Source organism: Triturus cristatus, chromosome 3_2, assembly GCF_964204655.1.
Source record: "Triturus cristatus chromosome 3_2, aTriCri1.1, whole genome shotgun sequence".
Classification (NCBI taxonomy): Eukaryota; Metazoa; Chordata; class Amphibia; order Caudata; family Salamandridae; genus Triturus; species Triturus cristatus.
Window position 1 is genome coordinate 45,753,882 of NC_140584.1, and position 25,583 is coordinate 45,779,464.

Below are 25,583 nucleotides of genomic sequence, written 5' to 3' on the forward strand. Positions count from 1 at the left end.
TCTTGCAAGCCATTTTCTGCTTGAACCAGTCACCCTAAAGACTTTTTCATTTTGAGCCAGCCCCTGTGGGAAACATTTGTGCAAAATGTTACATTATGACATATACATAATTCTGGATAATGCAAAATTTACAAATTCTATCAAATTTTGCCTGCAAATCAAAAAACGTTGTGCACCCTTATTTCCTATTTATTGCTTTTTTTCCTCTGTGGTACAACAGGCAAAGCCCAAGAAAGATAATATGGGCGGTGATGCAAGACCTAAAAATGCTGGCTTTGCGATTGGGTGACCAGGCAGTGTTGTGTTTCAGTAATTGAGTTTGCTTGTGCATAAAATCGGTCTTATTTCATCCGACGTTTTCATTGGTTTGGTAATTTCCTCTCTACAAAACATAGCAACTAGGTTCAGTGAGTGTTTTATATATTTTTTTACAAACCTCATCACAATAATTTATTGCATCATGCTGAGTGAAATACAAACACTGTCAAAGTTGCCTAAGGCACACTCTGTTTTAGGTCGAGCCTGGGCAGCGCATGTTCTGCTCTATGAGGCATTCTGTATTGAGGTAGGGACTTGAAGCTCCGCCCATGTCCCGCCCATCTTTTCAATTGACTCCTGTTACCGTCCTTCCAAAATTTCTGCTTTTCATTCCTGAGTAGGCTTGTTTGTCCCTCCTTGGTACTGCCTTATCTACATTGGTAACTTCCCATAACGACTGGACCTTTTACTTGTCTTGTTACATGGTCTGCTTTATCTTGGCTGTGAGCACTATTTTGTTCAATGATTTGCCCCTATTCCACCCACTACGTCGCAGCATGCTGCCCTCTATTATTTTAATTACTAATGGCGGTCCGCTTTAACGATATCGGACGCATTTCTTTATTAACTTTAGCAGGGGGTCTGCTTTAAGTATAGTTGCTGCGCTTATTCATTTATTTTTTTGTTTCCTAGCGCCAATGAGGCGCTTTCACATTAATGGAGACTGTGCCCCTTTCTTTAGACAAGTCGCATATAATATAATGAAATGTGCGCGACCGCTATTAAAGTGAAAGTGCGGCATGGGCGCTTTTACAAAAAACATAATTTGTTTGTCTACTTGACAAACAGACATATTTTTTTTTTTGTCAAAGTCCCCATGCCACGGTTTCACTTTAATGTCGGCCACGCCCCTTTCTTTAGACACGGCTTGTCTAAAAAAAAAAGTGACGCGGCCTACATTAATGTGAAAGAGCAGCATGGGGCGTTTTGTCCCAAAAAATATTTGCAATTCAATAGGTATGCAAATGCTTGTTAGAATATAGGATGCCTGACAAGTAGGTAAAATACTGAAGCACTGAAACAAAAGCATGTCAAATTATCACTTAAAAAAGTTTCTGGCCTTCTTCCTTGGTGAGCAGAGAGAGCAGTTGTCAGTTGTCCAAGCTTTTATCTCATCTTGATTGCACTATTCAAATGTGCTTTACGTTGGTATGACAGAATACTTGATCCAGAGTTTGCAAGTTGTGCAGAATATGGCAGCCCCTCTCTTATTAAAGCTCTCTAGGTGGACCTCTGTGCCCTTGTAGTTAAGACCGCTCCATTGGCTCACAATTAGTAAGAGAATTGTATTTAAACCAAGTGTTCGCTTACTGTGCCATTCATGGAAAGAGGACACACTATCTCAACGATAGGATATGGCAGCGCTGTCCTTCACACGGGAGATGCACGGCTGGTGGTGGTTTTGCATTTTAAATGGATAAGACAAGGTGGATTTTCCTTTTCTGTCTGTGTCACTACGATTTGAAATCACCTGCCATTTTAAATTGGAATCTGCCTAATGAGGCAAGCTTTTGTAAATTGATAAAAACTCTTATGTTTAGCTTGTAATGTTAGTTTCCCCGGCCTGCTTTGCGTTTCGCGCCTGGTCACTCTCTGAGCAGCTGTGCATTCTATAAGTTTGGACCTTCATTCATTCATTCATTCATGCATTGTGACATGGGGGAGAAGTTGGTCAGGGGAGGCAGAAGTGTCTCTTAGAAAGTTCTTGGCACTCAGCCCTGCCCCCTCCAGGTCCCCGCTCCTCTCTCACACTGCGACTTGTTTCTGAGGTTGGCAGGTCTGCTTCAAACTGCACAATCTCAGGAAGGTCATTGGGAAATATATCATAACCAACCCACCAGAAACCCTATTCCCAATTTTGGGCATACTGTACGGATCAGTGGTGTAACGAAAACCCCCGCAGATCCCACGGAGTGGGCCCTCCCTCAGCAAAAGTGATAGGTGGTGGGCCAGGGATGGGGGGCTCCATGTACCTTCTGGGGGGGGTTGCTCAAGTTTCGTTATGCCAGTGATGCAGCTAGCAGCCACACCGCACCCTCCGACAACAGGCTCCCAAACCCTGTGGCCCGCTCTGCATAGCAGTTCCCCAGAGACGGCCCACGTCGTCACTGCGCGTTGGTTGTTCCCACCACTGGGACCTGCCGCTTACCTTCTCTCTCCGTCAGTCCCTTCGGAGTTATGGGAATGAAAAGTAGAACGCCTTGCGTCTGTGTGTGTGTGTGCATGCGGCCCACTATTGTCTGCAGGTATTGTAAAATCCTGAAGCAATTACAGCTGTCGGAAACGAGACAAGCTGTGACAAGTTGATTTATGTGCGCGCGCCAGCTTGCCAGATATATTCGGAAGGCGCGGGGACCAGGGGCCAATGGGAATTTATTAAACGGGTAATAGTGGCGCAATTAAGGGAGAGCAAAACATGCCAAATTACCCCGCTCAGAACGGCATTATGTGTCACAAATTGTTTTGTTTGCCGTTGGGTGCGTCGCCTCAGCCCCATCTTTAGTGGCTAATCGCGACAAAATATTGATGTCGGTCCAGGCCAGAAGAGCTGACGGGGGCGTTCTATATGATAAACCTTCTAAGGGAAAGGGGAGCTGTGTACTGTTTGCAAAGACGTGCCTTTTCATATCTGTGTTTGGAAAGACACAAAGCGCGGGTGCCATTGTCTCAGCAGCTCGGAGTGTACGAGCGCGAGGAGGATGTTGCCAGTGGCGCCCTCTGAGGAATTCACGCCTGAAGGTCCCGTCCTTTCTGTGTTACAGAAAAGTATCAGTGTGTATCCTGGTGTGGAATCTGAGAGCCGGCGTGTAAACACCCACAGGAACGTCAGTCAGAGTGAGCTGTGCGCCGCAGGCCTGCTCGCTGGGGGTCGTCCATCTCTGTCTCCATGACGATTTGGAAATCATGGATCATGAACAGGACGCCCTCCAGACTGTCAGATCTACATTTGATCTTGATTTGCCAGAGCGTTTTATTCGGCATCTCGTGGATGCCTTCCTGTGCCTCTCTGACTTCCATCCTGTATGAATGCTTCCTGAAATAACTCACCCCTCACACTGCAGCTTTCTGTTTTACCACCTACAGGGTCAGACACCCCTGTCTCCAGGTGGACCCTATGGGTGGCCGAGATTTGAGAAATTTGCTTTTGCATAATTAAGCGCAATTCTGCAAAAAGTATGCTAAATTAAGCAAAAGTTCCATTTAACACTATGTTTTAGTGCAAAATACAACCCTGTGTTTATTATTGAATACGAAGATGTATTTGTGCTGAGAAAAATTGCCCAAGAAAGCACAAGTATCGTGAACATGGCCAGATTGGGAACTCAAAGCAGCCCTGGCAATTTTGTCGGACCGGCCCCACCCCTGGTGGGGGGGGGGGGTAACGTGAAGCCTGCTGCTTTACAAAACCAACCACCTGCACTAATGGTTTTATTACCGATATCGCTGCAAAACCCGGTGCCCGCTACGGCCAGTCCAGCCCTGATCGTGAATAACAGCCATTTGTGTTCTGGTGGTTCGAACAGATCGTGTGCTCTTGTGCCAAAAGTTTGCCACCAACTTGGCATAATGGTATCATTTTGGGAGTTTGCATAACATGTTTACCGTGAAATCATGTGAGATTCCACCAGCATAGACTAAATGTCACCCAGGCCTAGTGGCCCCCTTTATCCAGCCCCCTCCTTCCCACATCTGTAACTTTTTTAATATAACCAGTGAATAATGCAAATGCCCCCCATTGGCTGGTGTAACCTTTCAGGCTTGACTCCCTTTTGCATTGTTATGGAAATAATTTTGCCTCCCACCCACTTGCCTCGTACAAGCCTAATTGAATAACTACAATAAAATATCTATTTCAAATATTGCTTACAGCGGGTATAGCGTACTTGCAAAGAATAGGTTTGACAATCCTAGAACACAGGCAACTTAGCCTATGGGGAAAGTAGGAGACATTCTGCTGACCTGATGCCCTCTATAAGGTTGGGGTGGTCAGTGCCATGCCAAAGCCTTAAGTGTAACTGCCACAGTTTAAGGTGCCAGCCCACTGAGGGACTTTGCCTATACATTCATCTATGATCTGGAAGGTTAAGATGCTGAGACCATATAGACAAGAAAAACTGTAATCATGTGAATGTCACTTTCAATTTGAGGTCTCCACTGCTGGTGAGCGGTGAATAGGTAGTCTACGTCCCTTCACTCATTATGCTCTACTCAGTGCATAATTTCTGCCGCTGGCTGCAGGTGGTGGCATGCACAAGCCCTCTTTTTTGGGTTCCAGGACTTACTTTCCATTATCGGCCACTGAGGCAGTACACGGGAGAGAAAGGCGGAAAAGGAAAAAGGGAGGAGGAAAAGAAAGATAGGAACACGGTGGTAAAAGGAGAGTGAAGGGATGAAGAAGAACCCACAGGAATGAAATGGAAGGGACCGGAAGTGATTGGAAGTGGAAGGTGGTGGAGGAAATAGGATTGGGGTGGAATAAAGACATGCCAACATTATTATTTTCAGCAACTCATGAATTAAGCAGTAGGCTCATTAAAAATTGAGCCCCTACAATTATTTTTTGTTTTACAAATTAATCACTGGCTTTATACCAGAGCATTTGTGGTAGCAAGGATGGGGAGGGTGGGGTTCTGTAGCAACAGCCAGCCTGGCCAAATTCAGGTTTGTGACTCTGTCCTTCAAGGGAAATCTGGGTAATTTCTGGCAATTAGATGTGTGACGAAAATTTAACTCCACTAACCGTGTATAAAGTTTTCTCTTTCTGGAACCTGTGGGAATTGGTCATTTTTTCCTGGTATAAGAGTGGTTGATGTTTGTTTGCAATGTTTTTTGCAGGAAATTTGTCACTCTAAAAATAGTTTTTTTCAGTTTTCTTTCCATAAAGACATGCTGTTTAATATATTTTAAGAACTTCACTAAGAAAAATTAAAAGGGAGTTGATGCCTTGGTTAAAGATGCTACACAATTTGTGCAACCTCTGTGCATATTGACCTCCATGGCGAAAGTAGTGCAGAGTAGTGACACAAATACACTTTGCAGTGGGCTAAGGTGTTAAAATTCAGATTAAGGAGTACCAAGTTGTTAAGTGGTTGTCTAACAAATTTATAGTGATTCTCCTGAATACTAAGCCTGGGCGGAGTTCCACTATGTGGAACTCTACAAAGTGACCAGCAAACGTTGCTGCACTATGCAGTGCCACCAGCACCGGAGTCCTTAGGTCGTGCCATTTGCCCTGATTTTCAGCACTGGGTGTTTCTCCTGTACTAGAAAATCAGCGCAAACTGCACCATGCGCAATGCAAGAGGGAGTTGCTCCTTTCTGCCACTCGAGTGGAAGTTCTTCTCGAGCGGCAGCTTCCTCAACACGTACAGAAGGTTTCTCAACTCAAGCAGTAGTGGCCATCCGTGACCGCCCACATTGAGAAGTCTCACTGGGAGGTGGTCTGGAGTAAGATTTTACTCGCTCACGTTAACCCTGGTGAGCGCGAACAAAGAAAAAACTCAGCGGAACCGAGTTTTTCAGAACTCCACATGCTACGCGGAGTGGAAAAAACTCTGCAAACTCCGTGAGTCAAGCAGAATTTCACACGCAGGCCTACTGAATACTATGATTTTTACCCAACGTTCTCAAAGGTTTCTGCATGTAGCTTTTCACTTAAAGTCAGGGCTATCAAGTCCCTTTCAGGTTATTTATTTTAGAAAAATAGTTCAAAAACATCGATCTAATCAACTATAATGCTGAGAGGAAAATGGTTTTAAAGTTAACGCATGAGAAAACGTTTTCAGTGGCTTGGTCTACTTATTTTTTGTGAGCCAGGGAAAGTAAGGGACTTATTTACAGGAGGCCTGCGCCGCTGGAGTGTCACTTTTTTTAAGCTGTGGTGGCGCAGGCCTCTCAATCTTATCTATGATGCAACGCAAAGCCGCCCTGCGTGGCTTTGCATGGCCTCATAGACATGGAGTAAGGCAACATGGAGTAAGGCAACATGGAGTAAGGCAACATGGAGTAAGGCAAGGCAGCGCTATTAGCAGCCTTCCCTTACTCTGCTTCACGGAGGCATTCCATGGGCGTTGCGGTGGGTGTTCGCACGTAAGACCCATGGATTTTGACGCTGCCCCAGAAGTACAAAATCATGTAAACCTGTGGCAGCGCCAAAAGCTTGCGCCTCCCCAGAGCAGGAATAACGAGAAATGTTTCAATTTCTCCTTGTTAGGTCTCGCCTGACCCAGCGCATGCGCTGGTCTGGCGAGACTTTTTGAGAGGGCTCCAAAAAGAGCTACCAGGCCAGCTTAGAGCTACAGTGCATGTGCGCGGGCGCGCGCGCCGCACTTTACCGCGATTAGTTTCACTTTCACGGCCGCTTTGATGTTTGATCGCGATGGCAATCACTTTCACTTTCGCGGCCGCACGGCCGCTTTGCATAGCCAATAGGTCTTGCTTTTGGGACCTTATAAGTATTTAGTTATGCAACTGTTGCATGGCTAAATACTTATAGGTCCCAAAGGCGAGACCTATTGGCTATGCCAATGCTTGTTTTTCCTTTTTCCATGCGTGCTGCATTCTGCAGCACAAATATAACAAGGAAAATGCCTTTTGGGATTGTTTTTGTGCAGGAAGGTGCCGCTTGCTGCACAAAAACAAGCCTAATTGCAATGGAGTCACCCTTGCACCATGGTACAAGGTTACCTACATTGGTGCAAGGCAGCACAGTGTGCACCAAAGCAGGGGGGAAAGGACCGGAATTAACCGTATTTCATTGATACGTGTGCATTTCTGCCCTTTGACATTGGCGTGGGGCAACACAGCCAGAGGACTTGTGGCACTGACCTATGTCAATTCTTAGTAAGTGAGACCCAACGTGTGTGCACGACTAGAGGACTGAGAGCAAGAAGCTTGGTGGATCGGTGTGAGTGGCACCATTTGCCATTGCCCCAACCCTCGTTTCGCAAAGTTGTCTCTTTTTAAAACGACACTTTCTGCTGCTTTTTTCCCTCTCTTGGATTCTGTTCTTCACTCTCTCCTGTTCACTACATAAACCATTCTAATCTTTTTTTTCTCTCCTGTTATCACCCATCAGCTTACTATTCTTTCTACGTATGCCCCTCTTCTGGGGGCATAGGTAGAATAGGAATAGGTATCCTCTCTTATTCACCTTCACTCTTTTCTTTTCCATCACTCCCTATTACCTGTTTTTGGATCATTCTATGCAATTCCCTCATTCACTATCACATGTTCCATACTTTAGTCCGTGTTATTCCCTCCTTCACGTTCTCGTGATCATCATTCTGTCCCTTCCATTCCCTCATTACTGTTGTCAAGTTGCCTCTTAAATGTCATGTTGTCTCGTATCCTCTCCTTCACCTTCTCAGTTTCCCTCCTTCACCCTCTCGTGTTCCTTCGTCCTCTCCACTTCTCCACATCACTCGTTTTTGGTTCTGCTTGGTGTTCGCTCGGGGCGCATTGAAACAGCCCATTGGACGTCACAAGCACAAAAAGGCCAACATCAATTAATGATTGCTTCTTTCCTCACCTCTGCCTTCTCCTTTCGCTTATTACACCTTCCCGTCTTCCCTCGGATCACTGTTTTATCTCTCTATCACCCGTTCCTTCTTTCTCGGGTCTCTCACTCCAGCCCCTCCCTCTTTGCACTTTGAGGAGGCCTGCTGGTGGGATGGGGGTGGTGGGGGGGGGGCGGTGAACACTACACAAGTACTGACTGAACAATTATTACTATTCCCTTAGCTGATTCTCACAGGTTTCGCCCCTTGCCTCTCCTCTTATAGATGCATTCCTTTACACCTGTATACACCAGTGTACTTAAACATAACGCTGTTGTCTGCATATGACCTGGACTTGGCAGCCAGGGTGAATGTTGTGCCTCTCACAGTCGTCCTGCGCTGTGAAACAAATGCAACCGACCTGTATACGTGAGCCATCACTGATAGAGTTAAACCCTGGACTCTGGTGGGAGCCCCCCAATGCCAACGAATCCGGTTCGTAGACCCCCCATGTTCCCACATCCATGAGAGCTTGACCCTGAAAGGGTTAACCCCTGCCGGGGCTGCAGCGAGCTGCCCTCGCAAAGATTAATGTGTAAAGTCTCTTCGGAGTGTCTGTGCCGGCGTGAGTGTGCTGGTCAGTGATGGGGCTGCTGCCATGACAACCAGGGGAGACGGAGTCGGTGTGTGTGATCCCGGGGCTCGGATGCTGGGCTGGACCAGGAGGGGACCAGGAGCAGAGTTTGTGAACCTCCCGCAGACCTGAGCTGGCCGCGGCAGCAGCTCGTCTCCCCCACCGCGGAGCAGAGAGGAGAGGAGCGGGGCTGGCGCTGACTGCTGCGGCTGCTGCTCCGCCGCTCACACCGCTCCCAGTGCCCCCCTGCTGGCTGGGATCGGCGGGAGCTGCACATGCAGTGCCCGGGCTGACATTCTGGATTTGTAGCTGTTAACGGGTGGCTAGGACGTACATTTGATGCTCTCTTCCATACCTGCCCGCCTTCCCCTCGCTGGCTTCCCTGGGGCTTGGCATTCCTTCAGTTCTGGTGTCTTTTCGCCGCTGCTGATGAGAGCGCGCTAGCATCACTTCGGAATTCAATATTTGGAATTGTTTCCGCTGGCCGCTGGCCGCTGACAGCCTCCTGCCCCGCCAGTGGTGATCTGAAGTGTTTACAGCCCTCCTTGCACCCTTTCACCCCCTGCCGGAGCTCTCTTGTTGACATCTGAGGCAATCACAGACGGAACTGTTAATTGTTGGGACCGGCTTGTGATTTCTTTCGAGTCAGCCTGGTATCAACTCAGCCTCCCCACCCTGCCTTGCGCGCAGCCCGGTGTGTCCCTGGCGGGGTTGTATCGACTCAGAATCTTACCCCTAATCTGTGACCCCCTGGGCTCCTGCCACTCCCTGTGCCCAGCAGGAGGGGCACGTGTGGTGGTGTTCTGGTGAGGTGGTGTCTGCCAAGGATGGGTGTCGGTGGGTACTTAGTGTTGCCCTGGAGGTGCCTGGTCGTCCTGTCTCTCAGACTGCTCTTCCTTGTGCCCGCAGGAGTGCCCGTGCGCAGCGGAGATGCCACCTTCCCAAAAGCGATGGACAACGTGACGGTCCGGCAAGGGGAGAACGCCATCCTCAGGTAGGAAGACTTGCTTTATTATGTGTCTCTAAGGGGCATGTTTTGATGGTTTGTTATGGTGCATATAGCAGTGGGGTGCCAGGTACTATGTGTCTCCAGTGTCAATGGTGGGGTCTCAGTCCATGACACTCTAAGGTCAGTGTGGAGCACCTTCTGGTGTTTGTCAGAGGGGCTTCCTCGGAAGGGGCTGCAGAGGCAAGTGTACAATGGCCAGTCTGAGTCTAAGAGATACAAAGTCCATAAGCCATGGCCTTCCACAGGGGTCGCAAGGAGTTTGAACAGGGAGTAGGTGGCACACTAGAGGTCAGTGTGAGAGATGGCACCATTTAAAGGGCTCTCACAGACAAGGGCTGACAAGAGGACTTTTGACACGTGTTTGTAAATGAAGTCCATTAGTGGAGTCAGCCCTGGTGTGAGTAATGCGTTTGGGACCAAAATTGATGAGCATTGTTAAGAGAAGTTTTTGCCTAAGTACAGACTGCCACCACCCATACTTCTGAGTACCCATTATGCGGTGCTGTATTAATGCATGGGGCCCCACAAGCATAAGGGCCCCATGCAGACCAGAATTTAACACTAATTTCCAGTTAGACATTTTTATTCCTGGGAGTGGTTGTGTAGGCAGGGCCCAGTGCACTGCTTTGCCCGGAGGCCTATAATGCTGTTGCAACAGCCCTGCACTTATGCAACAGCTGTCAGATTTACTGTTACACTGGGACAACCGAGGGTGGGCAAGGACCAAAGCCTATTGGAGAGGATGCTACACAGACTGGTCTATTTAGGAAACGGTACCCATGGTCTCCATCTTGTGTTGACAGTCAGCACCGCATCTAATGCATGCCGGTTCCAGAAAGGTATTTGCCCCCTCCCCCGCACCCTGTGGGCTGTCCTTGGCACGTGTCCAAGAAATGAGATTTCCTCCTATCTACCTGTTATTCTCTCACTGGGGGCGTAACCGATGGTACATTTTCTTCCGAAACAGGCTCACCATGAACACATTGATAGCTTGATCAGAGAAGAAGGAGCACTTTATAGTGCCGCGCTGAGGCGATGGGTCCTGCTGCAGCGGGCTGGACACCACCCTCGAATTAGAATCTGATGGAATCTCTGCCACCAGGCTGTCGAGAGGGCATCAATTTAGCGCAGGGATTTGTGGGGATGTGGCATCTGGAGCTGCAGGGAGGCTCAGCAGTTGTCCCGAGAAGCTGTCAGCATTTCTGCAAGGTAACAGGATGTTATTCCTGCGGTACCCAGAATCCCTCTGGGTCTTTATTAGACAGCTACTGAGTTGCAGTAGGGACATGGTTTGGAGGGGTGAATGCACGTTCTGCCTAGGCAGAGCTCTTCTCTTGTAAAAAGATGCAGTAGAACCAAGGAATGATGGCGCTAATGATATTTTTATGCCATATTAATAATTGATAGCGGTACATGCCACTTAAGAGGGGCACTGCCCTACATTAGTTTTAATAAATAAAACATTCATTAAACAAAGAACAAGAAAAGAAGTGAAGTGAAAAGGATTTGAGCTGCTTCGACCTTCCTGAAATGCTGTTGGGTCCAGATGTTCTGTATATCAGTGTGCAGGTGATTCCAGATCATGGTAAACAGACACATAAGTGAAATATGGCCCCTATAAGGTGGCAGTTGTTTAATTGATAAAACATCATTAAATGCAGTATGGCCATATATCTGACAATCATGTGTCCATAGTATGCTGAGATTTAGAGGGCAGAATAACAAAACAAGTATGTAAATGAGGATGGGGTGAGGGAGCAGGGGTGGGGTTGGTTACATGGCTAAACTCCAGAATGCAGGGGGCTGCCATCTTCTGCTCTAGCTTGAAAATCTGTTGGAATCCAGCAGTGTCCTGCACAGAGGGTCCTTGCTGTAGTCTAGGGGAGTGTGTTTAGAGATACAGGATTGAAGATGAAGGCTGAGTCAGAAGAATGATTCCACAGCAGACCCCTCCCACGAGTTGCTAGTGAGGTGGTGGTACCTGTACGTACCTCTCCTTTGCACAGCCCAGAAAGTTAGAAGTTTGTGCCTGGGTGAATTAATATACGGATAACAAAAATGAAAACCGCGTATTTGAGATGAAAATGTGTGTAGTTTCGGAACGCATAAGCAGATGTTTGGAGAAAAATGGCTGAATTTCCAAAATATATTTAAAGTTAATATTTGAGTGCTAAATAAGCGTGGGCGTAGTGGGGCTACGTGGAGCGGCGCGTAGTGTGCCCAAATCTACGCACACTCGCGCGCTCCGCATAGCCCCACTACGCGCCGCCCGCCTCCCGCCCACCCTCCTTTTAAAATAATATCATGCATGATAAGATAATTAAATGTAAAGACTTACCTGCAGCGCGGCGTCTCCGGGGCGCCCTCTTCCTCGTTTCCAACTTCTTGTGACAAATGCGCATGCGCGGACGCCCGCGCATGCGCATTTCTTGCGAGAAATGCACATGTGCGGGCAGCCCCGGAGACGCCGCGCTGCAGGTAAGTCTTTACATTTAATTATTTTATCATGCATTATATTATTTTAAAAGGAGGGCGGGCGGGAGGTGGGTGCGGGTGGAAGGCAGCTACAGTTCGCCCTGGCGTGTGCGTAGCGCTGCCTGCTTCGCCTACTTCGAAAACTGCAAAGCCGGCAGCGCTACGTACACTACGTGGGCGAAGCGTAGTATAACGCCCAGGGTTAGTGCTAAATTATGCAGCCCTAAGAGAGGTGTGTTACTAATATATTTACCTTGATACTAAGGGCATTGTAGCTATTGTTAAGCGTTACTAACTTGGAGACTTTCTACATTGACAAGCCTTTTTTATGCTACTGCTGGCAACCGTGCCAGATACAATGAGATGACCGCTGCTGGTAATGTTGCTTGTGGTGGCCACTAATGTAATCCAATATGATGTGGTCACTGATGTAAAACTAACAATCTTAGTTGCTCGGGATGGTTTTCATGAAGCATAAGTAGGTCTGGTGGCTCAGTGGGCTAATGCATCCACTGCAGGGGCCTGTGTTCGACCTCATGGTCTCCGGTTCAAATCCCGGCGGGTCCACTCTGCCTTTCATCCATCTGAGGTCGATGAAATGAGTACCATTGAGTTGGGTAACAATAAACATCCGTTATTCAGTGCCAAGATAACCCGTTAAGGGTGAACATGCGCTTTACAAATACACATGTTATGTTATCACACAAAAGGTTGGAGACTCTTGATCTGCGATTACAGAGACTTGTGTCGTGTTCATCCAGTAGTTACAATCCAAGGCTGTAGTCGTACAATGACCCTCAATATTGCGTTGTTCGAAGACACTTCTCCAATGATTGAATGAAAATGATCAAAACCCTCTCTTCTGGCAGCGCATGGGAGACTGGCTTCCGTTGGATATGGGGCTGAAGTGAAAAACTGCATTGGGAAACATGGAAATAATGATGCCTAATTCATAGGCCTTATGGGACCTATAGTCACTTTTATGTGAAGCAAAAGGTTTAAACGACTGTCAGGTTATTTTCCTTACTTTCCTTTCAGCAACACAGTTTGTACCTTAGTTCGTAGTAAGAAGTGTTTCTTAAGTGATGTGGAGAGTGTGGACCTCTACCAATATGTAAGTAATTGTAAAATCCTCGGGCAAAAGAAGAGAGCATAGAATAAACCATTTAACTCGAAAAAGCAAATGTGGAATCAGTATTTACACAATCAGTAGCCTATGTCCCAAACAAGGAACTTAATTCAGGTGTAATTATTGAAAAATTTAATTTGGTGTACAGCAGAAAACCTTGGTGTCCTTGAAGGAGTGGGGCTAGACACTGGAGTGGAAGAGAAAGATGCAAAAACTATATTCGGAAACACACAGAGTGTCCTTTACTTTGTGGAAGTTAGAAGATGAAAACTGACTTTGTGAAGAAGATCTGTACCTTGTGCTAAATATAGTGATGCTTATGGGAGAATATGAGGCTATGTCATTGAAAGTGCTGCGCCCACCCGCGGCCCTTGCAGGTAAGAGCAGTGAGGTGGTGGGGCCGGGTTAGGGGGGATTCGACAGACAACCACGAGGGAAAATTAAATAGATAAATCAATTTCCCTCATGGTCATCTGTCGTAATCCCCCCCAATCAGCCCCACCGCTCTTACCTGCACGGGGCTGCGGCTGGCTGCGCCTGTCCCAGTTGTGGTACAGTTGAGTATGTATTTTTCTTTTTGAGTGAAGAGACATCTAACTAACATATTGGTGCGGTGGATTAGACCTTAATCAAAAAGTAAGATGAATTAGACGTGTGACCGACATAAAATCCTAGGTTACAGAGGAAGAGGCATAAAGATTGATTTGATCAATAAGAGATAGGCATGACCTAGGCGAGGCGACATTAGTGAAAAGTAAATCTATTCTTATTGTCATTAAAAAAGTGATGCTTCAATGATTCACACCCCAGTTCTTCAATATCTAATAGCAAATTTTTCCTTCTCTTACTAAGTTAAACAACATTTTTGTCCAAGACACAAAGCATGAGTTTGCATTTCTGACAAGCACTTTTCCTTATGGAAAATCATCCGAAAGTTCCACATATATTGTTTTTCACATTGTAAAAGTTTTTAGGCAATGTTTACAAAGGACCTATGCCAAAATCGTATTACACCTCCGAATTTCACACATTTCCCAAATTTCTAGCTACACAAAATTTATGAAATCTCTCAAAACTTTGCACTATGCAAATTTGCGTAGTTTATTTTTACCCATGCACCCACGTGCAATGGAATTAGGTGACATTTTGTCAGAAAAAGATTACAGAATTTTCCCAGCACTAATTCAGTACCCATGCGCCCAGTGCAGTTTCACAAATTGAAGCAGAGAGTTGCAAACACAAACACGCACAATCACGTTTATGGCGAAATCAAGTAGAAACCCATAGAAGTAGGCCTGGAAAAATAAAGTGAGAGACGCATCAGATCATTTTTTTCACTTGAACACATCAACTGGTGAAACCGCGTAGATGCACACATATAGAAAAACATAAAGACACAAACACTTATGACATAAAGAGAAACAGCCAACATGCACATTGCATGGATAGAGTACATTTACAATCTATAGAAACAGAGGTTTGGTGGATAGAAACATAATACTCACAGAAACAAATATACTTACTCACCCAAATACATAAGTATCAGTTAAAAAGTAGGCCTGGGAGGAATTTTAATTACCCTGGAATAATCTGAGTAATTTTGGTAATCCCGCGTTGCTCTTTGCAATAGAGCAAACGCAGTATTACCAATAATTACACAATTGCACCTGGTCTTCTTTTTAAGAGTAATTTGAGGGGGAAATTTGCACAGAAACATCAAATTTAGTCCGTGCAAGCTGCTGCTTGTGTTGCTGTTCATGTTGTTTTGCATTGATTGCTATTTTCTTAGCGCAAAATGCATTCTTGCGTTCATTCTGGATGCAACTGGGCATTTTTGCACCACCAAAATAGCTCTAAATGAAGATTTACTCTTCTCATATAAGCCACACAATCTTGCTAAATTTGTTGGTAATTCTGTATGATTACGCCACATGGAATTAAGAGAACGATGCCCACTCCTATTAAAAGCACTTTTTGAGGTTGACACTTCGAAAGATATACTTATAATTTAGACAGATAACAACTCAAAGTGACTCTCACACCATCTTATTGTTCATCCACTCAAATGTAATCGCACTCCATAGACAGACCCTGCTATTCCTATTTTAATGAACGTCTGTGAATATGGGTACAAAGTTTTTATGTGTTCTTGTCCCTGTTACTGACCACTTGTGGCATCCACTCTGCTCATTACACTCCCCTATTCCCCTCACTCTCTTGTTGTCCCTTCATTTCCCCTCAACTTTCTGTTCTTTTTACTTTCATTTATTTGAGGTCACAGAGGTTTTATGTTGTACCTCCTGAAGTAGTTACTGAGTTTATTTAATGGGTCATCAGCTTCAAAGTTGTTGTTGTTTAGGATTTGAAGATGCAAAAACTAGATTGGAACACCCAGGTCATGGACTATTTCGTGAGTTTTTCGTCAGAGCTACAAAAAACAACAATGTGATGGGGGAAATGCTTGAATTAATCTTAACCACTTGCAGTCACTCAGGCTGCATTCCAATCCATTGTTTTTAGCCCAACTTGCCACCTCAGTTGGGACCTAGCTATATGCAAATCAGTATTGACCCTGCCTCTGATGGGAACAGTCCAGCCTGAACTACCAAGCCTGGTCCTCCCTGAACTAGAACATAAGGAACTTTGGACTGGTTTCACCCTAGTTAGGGTTCTTCAGGCAGGAATAGCTTGGTTTCAGTGGCACAGTGAGCCCGGGACCCATGTCTGGTCATACCCCGCCCACTTAGAACATCAAATGCAAAAATAACAAGGTGATGGATGGAATGCTTGAATTAATCTCAACCACAGGCGTGGGGCTGTTTCTCAGTCCATCATTCCTTGCCCAACTTGCCACCTCTGTTTGGACCCAGCAAATCAGTCTTGACCCTGCTCCTTATTGGAACAGTTCAGCTGGAACTGCCAGTCCAGGTCCTCCTGGAACCGAAAGACAAGCAAGCTATAACTTGTTTCGCTCTAGTTAGGGCTTTTCAACCAGGTATAGCTTGGTTCAAGGGACACAGTGAGCCCGGGACACATGTTTGGGCATACGCAGTACAGGGTCAAGACTGATTTGCATTTGGCTGGGTTCAAACTGAGGTGGCATGGTGAGCAAAAGAACAATGGGATTGGAGTGCTACCCCGAGCTTTATTGCAAGCAGCCTTCCATCCCCTTTTGTGTGTTTCTTTTCTTCATTCTCCCATTTAAACGTATGCTTTTTTAACCAAAACGTTTTGGAAAAATGTGCTGTAAAATGAGTAGTTAGGGCTAATTTCAATAAAAATAATTTCCAAATACACCTCCAGTGTCCCCCGTCCTGTGAAGCTCCCTACAAATGACTGGGCTCTCTCCTTCCCATTATATTTTCAGGGTTGGCTTTATTTCCCAGAGGAGCATTAATAAATTCATTTATCTGCTTTTTTCATCACTGATGCTTGGAATCATGGTTAGACGGGCGTCCAACCACAAGCATAGGTTTCACAGGAGGTTCAGAAGAAGGCCACGCTGAGGTTATACCTCCAGCATTATACCGGAGCTCTCACTGAAGAAATATCAAAGATCAAAAAATCCAGATAATGAATGTAAGTGGTCTCTGTCTATGTAGCAAGAGCTCCTCTGTGGACAAGAACAACGATTCAGTGTTTGCAGACAGCCAATAAGGGAGACATGTATTGAGAGCTAATAATTGACACTAAGACATGTGTCTTCATTACATCTCTTGCTTCACCAAATTGAGAGATTCACCACTAAGCCTTCTGGTAATAAAAGACTGCCTCGCGTCTCATTTCAGCTCAGTGTTCTGCCCAAAAGGCCCAACATTATTTCTCAAGTCAAAACTAACATATCGACATGGGCACCGCGGAATGTTTCAAGCCCATTTCTTGAGTCATTTTCTTTCAATCTGCAGATTGTTCGCTGTGCTATTAGATGTCTCTGCTTCTGATAATCAACCGTGTGCTGATAAGGTACTTGATTGTCCTTCTGGTAATCAGGAGCGTATTGTTCTTTGTCAATAGCATCTAGCAATCGGTGATGCGTTGGCAGGATAGTTTGTTGTCTATGCTTTTTATAGTCAGAGGTATAATGCCAGGGTAGTCAGTTGTCCATATGTTTGGTATTTAGTAGTGTGATACCTCAAACATTTATTGTTCCTTCTTCTGATCATAAACGATGTGCTACAAAGGTTCTTAGCTGTTGCTGTTTCAAGTGATAAGTAGTATGTTGTCGTAGTAATTCCTTTTCCCTGTTTCTGGTAATCTGCTTTGTGTTACCTTGGTCAATAGCTCCTCCTGGTGCACTTATTAGTGTAGTTAGTTGTCCACACTTCTTGTAATCAGCAGTGTGTTGCCAGAGTAGTCAGCTGCCCATGATTCTTTCTAACAGCAACGTGTTACTTCGCTCATTACACACCACTGGCGTACCAAGTGTGCCATGGGCCCCAGTGCAAGGAAGGAAATTGGCAATCTGGCCGCTGTTTGAGCTGTGAAAGTGGACCTCCCAGGCTTCTGGGTCCAGTGCCACTGCACCTGCTTTATCAATGGAAGGCAGGGCCAGACTGGCCGTAGCAGCATCGGGCGTTTCCCCGGGAGGCTGCAACGGTGGGGGCCGGGTTTGCAGCGGGAGGGGCTGGCTTTGTTACTGGAGGCCAGTTTTGCAGCAGTACTACAATAGCAGACCACAGTAATAAAAGCAGCACGCAAACATTTCCAGCCTCCAGGAGCCAGGCAGTGCTTCCCCACGGTCTGGTCCGAGAAAATTGCCAGAGCTGCTTTGAGTTCCCGATACGGCCCTGATGTAAGGTACACTCCTGCATGCTCTAGTAAGCAGTAGTGTATCTCCAAGGTAATTACTTGACCATGCTGTAGGTTATTGGAAATATGTTTACTTGGAGACCAGTTATTTATGCATGTATTGCCATATTAGTTATTTGTATTCGTTTGTAGTATCCCGTATCTCTTTGTCTGGTAGTCATTGGTGTATTGCCTGGTAATATGTTGTCCCTGCTAAGTATTCACTAGTGCATTGTCATGGTAAATAGTAGTTCCTGTTTCTAAATATTCATTGATGTGTTGTGAGGGTGATTAGTTGTCTCAGCTTCTTTTAATCAACAGTATGCTTCTTGTGCTGTTGCTCAGCTCTGCTCTCGCAACGGGTGCCACTGATTACCCAACGCCTAGTTACGATAAACAACACTTTTACTTGGTCCTTTGCTTTTATGCTTTTATGGTATTGGCCACAATCCCACGGCACATTAAACCTCTACAGGGAGTATTTAGAAGATAAAAGTCAGGTAGCATTGACCTTTGGATCTATCCTAGGAAGGAATCGAAGGAGAATTGATTCACACCAGGTCGCCCAGCCTCACAGAGCAGCACATTATTCCACTCTGCGGAGGAATGCCAAATTTCTAACAGGCAGCATGGCCATCCGGCATCCCAGCAGCAGGCTTGGGGCATTAACAGTGGATGACACAGCAGAGTACCTCTGGCACCTGCACCTCCTTAATGAGAAACAGAAGGGGGATGGCCACGTAGTATCCAAGTGCATTACGGGCTAGGATTTACTGGCTCAAGTATCTAGAGCTTTTGGTCAACTAGTTTGGTGTGATGGTTTTCAAGCAGCTGTATTTACTGTTGTTTCTCAGTACTTTCTTCATGCCAATAAAAATATTTGCTAAACAAAAAAAGGAGTATGGATATGAAGTGGAAGCTTGGAAAATACAACAATCTGCAATATCCAGATATTGAGAATTTATGATTTTTACTCCCAACTATTCAGCTGAGGACATTCCCCTATGTTTTTTGAAAAATAAAGCTGCAGGCAGGCACATATGAAAGGTGATGCTTTGTAGTTTATGCTCAGTAAAATGCTTCACCCACCATGTATGTCTTCATCTGCTTCTCCCTCCAGCTCACCTCCTCAACAGTCTTGCATCATCTAAACACTCCAATGTTCCAACTTTTCAAACTACATCATAGTCATTAGAATACTAATGACTCACTAGGAGATACCACATTCCTCCCTCCTAACACGTATATACAACCGAACCATAGAGTATATTAAACAAAGTCCTTGTATCTACTTGGTTTCTGATGCTTCCTGTTGGACCGTATCAATTCTGTATTCTACTCGATTGCATTGGTCTTCTTTTCTTGTTGTTGATCCATGTTCTCCTTATCACAACTACAGTATTTTCCAACAATGTTCAGATTCAAAATATGAGAACCGTCAGTCTTGATAGCATTGCAAAATATTTTTACCACTTTCCCAGGTTTACTGAACTTAGAAAATTTGTCATGACTAGGGGTGGGCGGAACTCATGGAGTTTCACATTCGGAATTCCACGGAGTTATACAAAAACTCCACAAGATTCTGCAGAATTCCACAAGCTGTGGAATTCAGCATGTGGGTCTGCCCGCACTGATTTTTAGCACCAGGTGCTTGTTCCGCACTGCAAAATCAGCACAAAAGGCACCACGTGGTGTGCCAGAGGTCGCTGCATCCTTCTGCCGCTCGAGTAGTTTTTCTACTCCAGTTTCAGCTTTCTCATTGCGAACGGGAGCAACCTGCATGATTGCCCGTGTTGAAAATTCTCATTGGGAGGTGTTCTAGTTCTCAATTTTCTTGCTTGAGCTCGGTAACTTAATGCTGGCAAGCCGTGCATGAAAACAAACTTGCCCCAGCAGCGGTTGGAGTTTATCCGGAACTTCGTACTGCAAGCAGGAAGCAGAGTGGGCAAAAATCTTTGAATTCTGCCAGCAGATGGAGTTTATCGCCCACCCCTAGTCATGACTGGCAGGAACTTTGATTCTCACTATATCACTAACTACAACTTTAATTGTCTTTGTAGTCACATAATGATCTCTATATTCTTTCCTTTCTTTCAACTTCTCTTGTTCTCTCTCTCTACACTCACCTCTACTATCCACATCACCCACACTCCTTCCTTCATTAATCCATGCAGGACATAACATAGTGTTGGCACTTCGTCCTCTGAAGAGTTCAAAAGGTGCCTGACCAGTGGTTCCATTTAGTGTGACCCTGTAAGCTTCCACCCACTTCTTCAACTCAACTCTCCAATCTTTTCAAGCATACCTTAACTGCTGAATATTTTGCTTCAAGGTATTTTCAAGTCTTTCTACCATACCATTAGATTTCTTGTTCATTATACCCCTGTCACTAAGGAACTCAGTCTCTTCTTTGGATGGAAACTGCACTCCATTATCAGTTAATCTAGTCTTAGGAAATCCTTTACTGGCAAATATATCTGAAAGAAATAGACAATACTTATTGTATGTATCTCATACCCAATCTTCATTTCAGGCCATCTCGAGAACATGTCCACCAAGACTATCAGAGCGCATCCACAGATCTCATTGCTTAATGGTCCTATAATGTCCATGGTATCATCTTCCCAAGCTTTATCATACATTGCTCCCTTCTCATAGAGATCCTATCAATATTGGAACACTCTACACATTCCCTCGCCATCATCTATGGTTGCCTATCTGAAACTGGCCGCCAATAAGTTATCTACAAACGTTATTTTTTTCCTACCCTGACACCCCTCATGTGCCATTCTAAACACATTCTCATGAATCGTAGAGGGGAGGGAGGAATCAAATTTGTGCCTCTATATACTATATCTTGAAGATAAGTCTTGGGGACTGCTACCCTGTGGCCCTGATACTAAAGTAGTTTGCTCTGTGAGTCGTGGCTGGGGGAAGCACAGGCTCTCTTCACAGCAACAGCACAGAGTGATTGAATTAGAAAGTGTAGATGGAACCCATTTACCAACACTCTTTCTGCTTTTCTGTTAATTTTTCAGCTTTGTGCTCGCATTCTCGGGCTCTTGTTGTGCACAATGGCCTTGAGCCTGCTTAGCAGATGGAGAGCACTGCACATTTACCACTTTATTCCCATTATCTTAATTTCATGATCCGCAGCCAAATGAAATCATAAGAGAAAGGCCATGAAAGGCTCAGTTTCTGCCTCTGCCACACGGCTGATGACCTTCTCCGCAGCAGATGCTCCCACTCATTCTGCCATTAACCTTGCAAGCAAATGGTAGATTTCTTCACCAGAGGGCACCACAGTCAGCCCTCCTCTTGGCAGAACAAAGGGATGGTCCAAAGAAGGGTACAGTGAGATCTGCAACAGGATTTAGGGACTTTAGATAACATCTTCAAACTCTGCGTGAAGAGCCGTCCAAGTCACAGTTGACAGTGTGCAATTATTGCTAATGAGTAAACTGAAGTGGAGATGATGTGCCTTTATAGCAGTGAGATAAAAATATGCTTGAGAGCTTCTCTGTGGATAAATGAGGTGTGCAGCTTTACTCCTACTTGATTATGAGAGGTGTGCCCATCACATGGCTCCCCTCATTATTGGAATAAGGTGTGCAGTAGGCTTATCTCTCATTAATGGAATGTAGTGTATGCCCTGGCTGCTCTCTGTGTAGGAATGAGATGTGCATGCAGGCCCTTTTTAGGTCTCGCCTAGGCAGCGCGCATGCGCTGCCCTAGGAGATGACCTTTAGAAACACACTCGTGCTTGTGATGGCATCCACCTTGCGGTAGCGAGCAGCGGCGCACGTGCTAATTGAAAACATATGGGTCTCGCGCCGCCACTGCTCGCTCCCGCAAGGCGGAGGCCAGCACAAGCACGAGTGCTTCAAAACAGCTGCTGCTTGTTACTCCCTCCCCCTGGTGGCATCAAGATCAATATTCTGTGTGCCTGGCGGGAGCAAGTCCAGAGACACTGCATTGCACAGAGCGTGGAAGATCCACAAAGTATGGCGACAAGTAACAAGTCTAATCGTTCCTCCCCCACCCCCTCCTTCCCTGTGCACTCATGTATTCGTGTATTGTTAAGAATTATACCCTGCGTGTAGGCTAGCCACATCAATCCACAGTGTCTTTCTTTCTTCCTCTTTCGGCAACATCTCAGACCCGTTTTATTCCCAGACATCCACGTCTCTCCATCCTTTCTAATGGTCCTCATTTCTCGATGTTCTCTGCCTCTCATGTCTCTCCCTGACCCATTTTCCTTTGGATATCTGTTGTCATGGCTCTTGTCTTCCTACTTCGTCCCATCCAGAGTGGTCGAGTTTCCTGGACTACAAATCTCAGAATTCAAAATAAAAACCAGGACTGGGTAAGTTACTCACACATGAACCTAGGAAATATGATGCTATTTAATTAACCCCACTTCTCTGCATTCCACATCTCCTTTTTCTACTTGTACCTTATTGTCGATGTCTGTGTCTCCTACTGCTTGATCCAAATTTAATGTCTCAAGATTAGGAGATAGCTCTATGTGGATAGGAAACCATTATATCTAGTTCTGTGCTTAACCTGCACGGATCTAATTTATCAGGTTTATTATTCCAATCATAGTAGCTGCCAAGTGGACCCATGTAATGTGTTCAGTCAGGTCTAACTCTTTAAGCAAACAGAAGAGTGCATTGTGGGACTTGTAGTTTCGTACCTAAGATTGTAACTGTAGTCCGAAAAATGTTAGCAAGTTATTGTCTACAAACAATATGTGGTTGAAAGTGTCACAAGTGTCATGGGACCACTTCACAGCAATGATTGGGTCATATCTGCTAAGCGACCCCTTATCACGAGTGACACCACCAGCACCCCTTGTCATGAGTGACACCCCCAGTTAGAACCGGCTTTTAGAAAGCTAGGATTGGCTCAGGCCATAGTGTCATACCGTGCAATTGAAATCTACCAAAGCCGCAACTGCTAAATGAAAACCTAAGATTGGAAGCATGCCCACCAACGTGTCTCTAAATCACCTATTTATCGTGGCTGCTGGTGTCGTCACACCCTTCCTGATACTAAACTAGCACCCTAATCAAAATTTCCGCACACATCTCGTGCAATCGGCAGAGCGGAAATGCATTACATAACGCAAGTATGAAGATGCATTTCTTTTCTGCAGTGCAATCATGTTGCACTTGCAACGTATGCCTGGAACTAGCTGACACATGCTTATTCCCCGATCGTGCAATCCTACCCCGGTTCATTGAAATTTGTGTTGCGCAGCCCCAACCCCGCCGCCCTCCATACATCCTCTATGATTTGCGTGCTCTTCTACTATAAACAACACGGGAATGAGCCAAGGCCGCAGCTGTCGCAGCAGAGGGCACCTGACACCGCTACCCAGCAACCACTGCGGTGAGTCTTTTTATGTGTTCAATGGAGAGTCTAGTGAGTCATTTTGTAGGTGCAATGATGCAGTGTCTTTGTCTTTTTGACGGTGCGTACACGAAGCATGTGTTTGTCTACAAAGTGACGCAGGCACTCTATTTTTTCTTTGTGTTTAATGAACTGAGTTGGAATGGAAAGCTAATTAAAAAAAAACTAGCATTTTTTTTATAGCAGGTACAGGTATGCAGCATGGAGGATTGGAGGCTAAAGCAACGGATTGTGTGGGTGGGGGAATGGGAGCAACATTGAGTGCAGGGGAGGGTTGTATGATGGAACAACGTATTCATTTACCACGCATGCCTTTACATCCAGGATACTACCACTCATGACCCATTATCACAAACCTCATTATCACGCATGTCGTCACAATGCACATCCATAGGGGCACATTGTAAATGCCATGACCACACATACAGTCACCAGACATACCACTTCAATGCAAACATTTACAGCAAATTTCTTGACTCACCATTGCAACACTAAAACATTTCATTTAAATCGACTGACTTGTACAAATCACTGTGGCGCATATAGCGCGTCCTGACAAAGGTATAAGTCTGATGCACACAAAAGTTACAGCTGAACTAGAGGTGTGCATGTCACCGCTAAAGCAGGAGTGCCCCATGGTATCCAACGCTCTGAACACTAGCACTGTATTTCTAGCTTGCCATAAGGTGAGCACATCACCGCCATAGTCAGAGTATACGACAAATTAACTTCCTACTAAATAAACGCTCGCGGCAACTCCTCCCCAATATGGCTTTTGCAGGATTACGGTCTAGCTCACGCTCCTATACTGTGACGTAGCTGTCCAGTCAATAAAGGAGCTTATGAGATGTCGCGAGAGAAGGAGCTCGTAGAGATCTCAAGCGCACCCTCGTGCATAAGTCCTTGCAAGTAGTAAGTAAACAAGCATTGGCATAGCCAATAGGTCTCTCCTTTGGGACCTTATAAGTGTTTAGTTATCCAGCACAATATCCTTGGTGCAACAACATCAACTGTTGCATGGCTAAACACTTATAAGGTCCCAAAGGCGAGACCTATTAGCTGTGCCAATGCTTGTTGGGTATAGCAATGCGGTGTGCACCACTGCTCTGTTCAGCTTAGAAACTGGCAGCTTGATATACAAAGCTCCTATTCTCAAAAAGTGGCAACAAATTGTGCACCGAAGTTTCGTGAATGCAATCTGATTTTGCAAACTGATCTATATACTAGCAGAATAGATCACAAAATACTGAATCACAAGGAGTCTCCAAATGACCTGCTTAACAGTAGCGACTTCCAGCAAAAATTGCCAGGGGTGGTTGGAAAATCCATAAAATGGGCGAGCGGTTGGAAAATCAATAAAGTGGGCGGGGCGAGGAAAACAATAAATTGACTTACCTAGCTGCCAGCCACAGCCTCACCTTGCCTCTGTCCTCTTCTGGTCCAGCAGGAAGCACACACAGGCTCCTCTAATCCAATAACCATGACAGCACTGAAGTGATTGGTCTGAGCGCTGTGTTTTGGCACTCAAACGGGGACTATGAGCATGTGCATGTTCCTCACTAGGCTGTGCATTACAGCCTTGTGGGGAACATGCAAAGTGCGCATGACTGTTTGGAGGGCCCAAGATGGCCAGACAAACTGTCATGCGCACTTAATTGCCCTAACCACTCCTCCCCTGCTGGCTGTGACAACAGCCCAGTGTCACCCCGTAAACCTCTCTCAGTAGAAAAATAAAATGATAATGACGTTGAGTTAGTATCATTTTTGCCTTCCTTATTTTCCTTTTTCCACAGTGGGGCGGCCCAAGACAACTGGCCAAACTGTCATGCGCACTTAAGTGCCCCAACCACTCCTCTCCTGCTGGCTGTAACAACAGCCCCGACCCGTCCTGTAAACCACCCACAATAAATCCATAACAACGTTGCGTTAACATTTTATTTTTCCTTTTTTTCCTTTTTCTACGGGGGGGGGGACGCTCTTCCACCTTAGCGGAGGAACCGCTACTGCTACTTAATTAATATTCAATAGACAGGTGGCAATTTATTCCCTCTCCCGTGATTGGCTACATATACAGGTGTGGTGGCCTGCAAAGAAAAGCAGACCAAGATCCCTCTGATTGATTTCCAAAAAGGAAAACGTTATTGTTTAAAGCAGCCCTAGTTCCTTAAAGTAACTAGGGCTGCTTTGAAGAAAAAAATATATTGGTTTCCAATTTGCGAAACGTTATTGAGAACAGGCAGGCTTCTATTCCACCTGAAGCTGCCACCTCAGCAGCACACAAAGATAAAAGGGTCCAAGGTGCACTTCCCTTTT

At 45.5% G+C, this 25,583-nt stretch overlaps 1 protein-coding gene across 1 annotated transcript in view; it reads left to right on the plus strand.

Moving 5' to 3' along the window:
- Positions 1-25,583, plus strand: part of LOC146856778 (protein CEPU-1-like) — a 927,479-nt gene that overhangs the window by 22,668 nt on the left and 879,228 nt on the right. The window contains exon 2 of the mRNA XM_085647227.1: positions 9,361-9,445. Within this exon, the coding sequence (XP_085503353.1) occupies positions 9,402-9,445 (44 nt within the window). The 5' untranslated portion in view covers positions 9,361-9,401. The remainder of the gene's footprint in view (positions 1-9,360; positions 9,446-25,583) is intronic.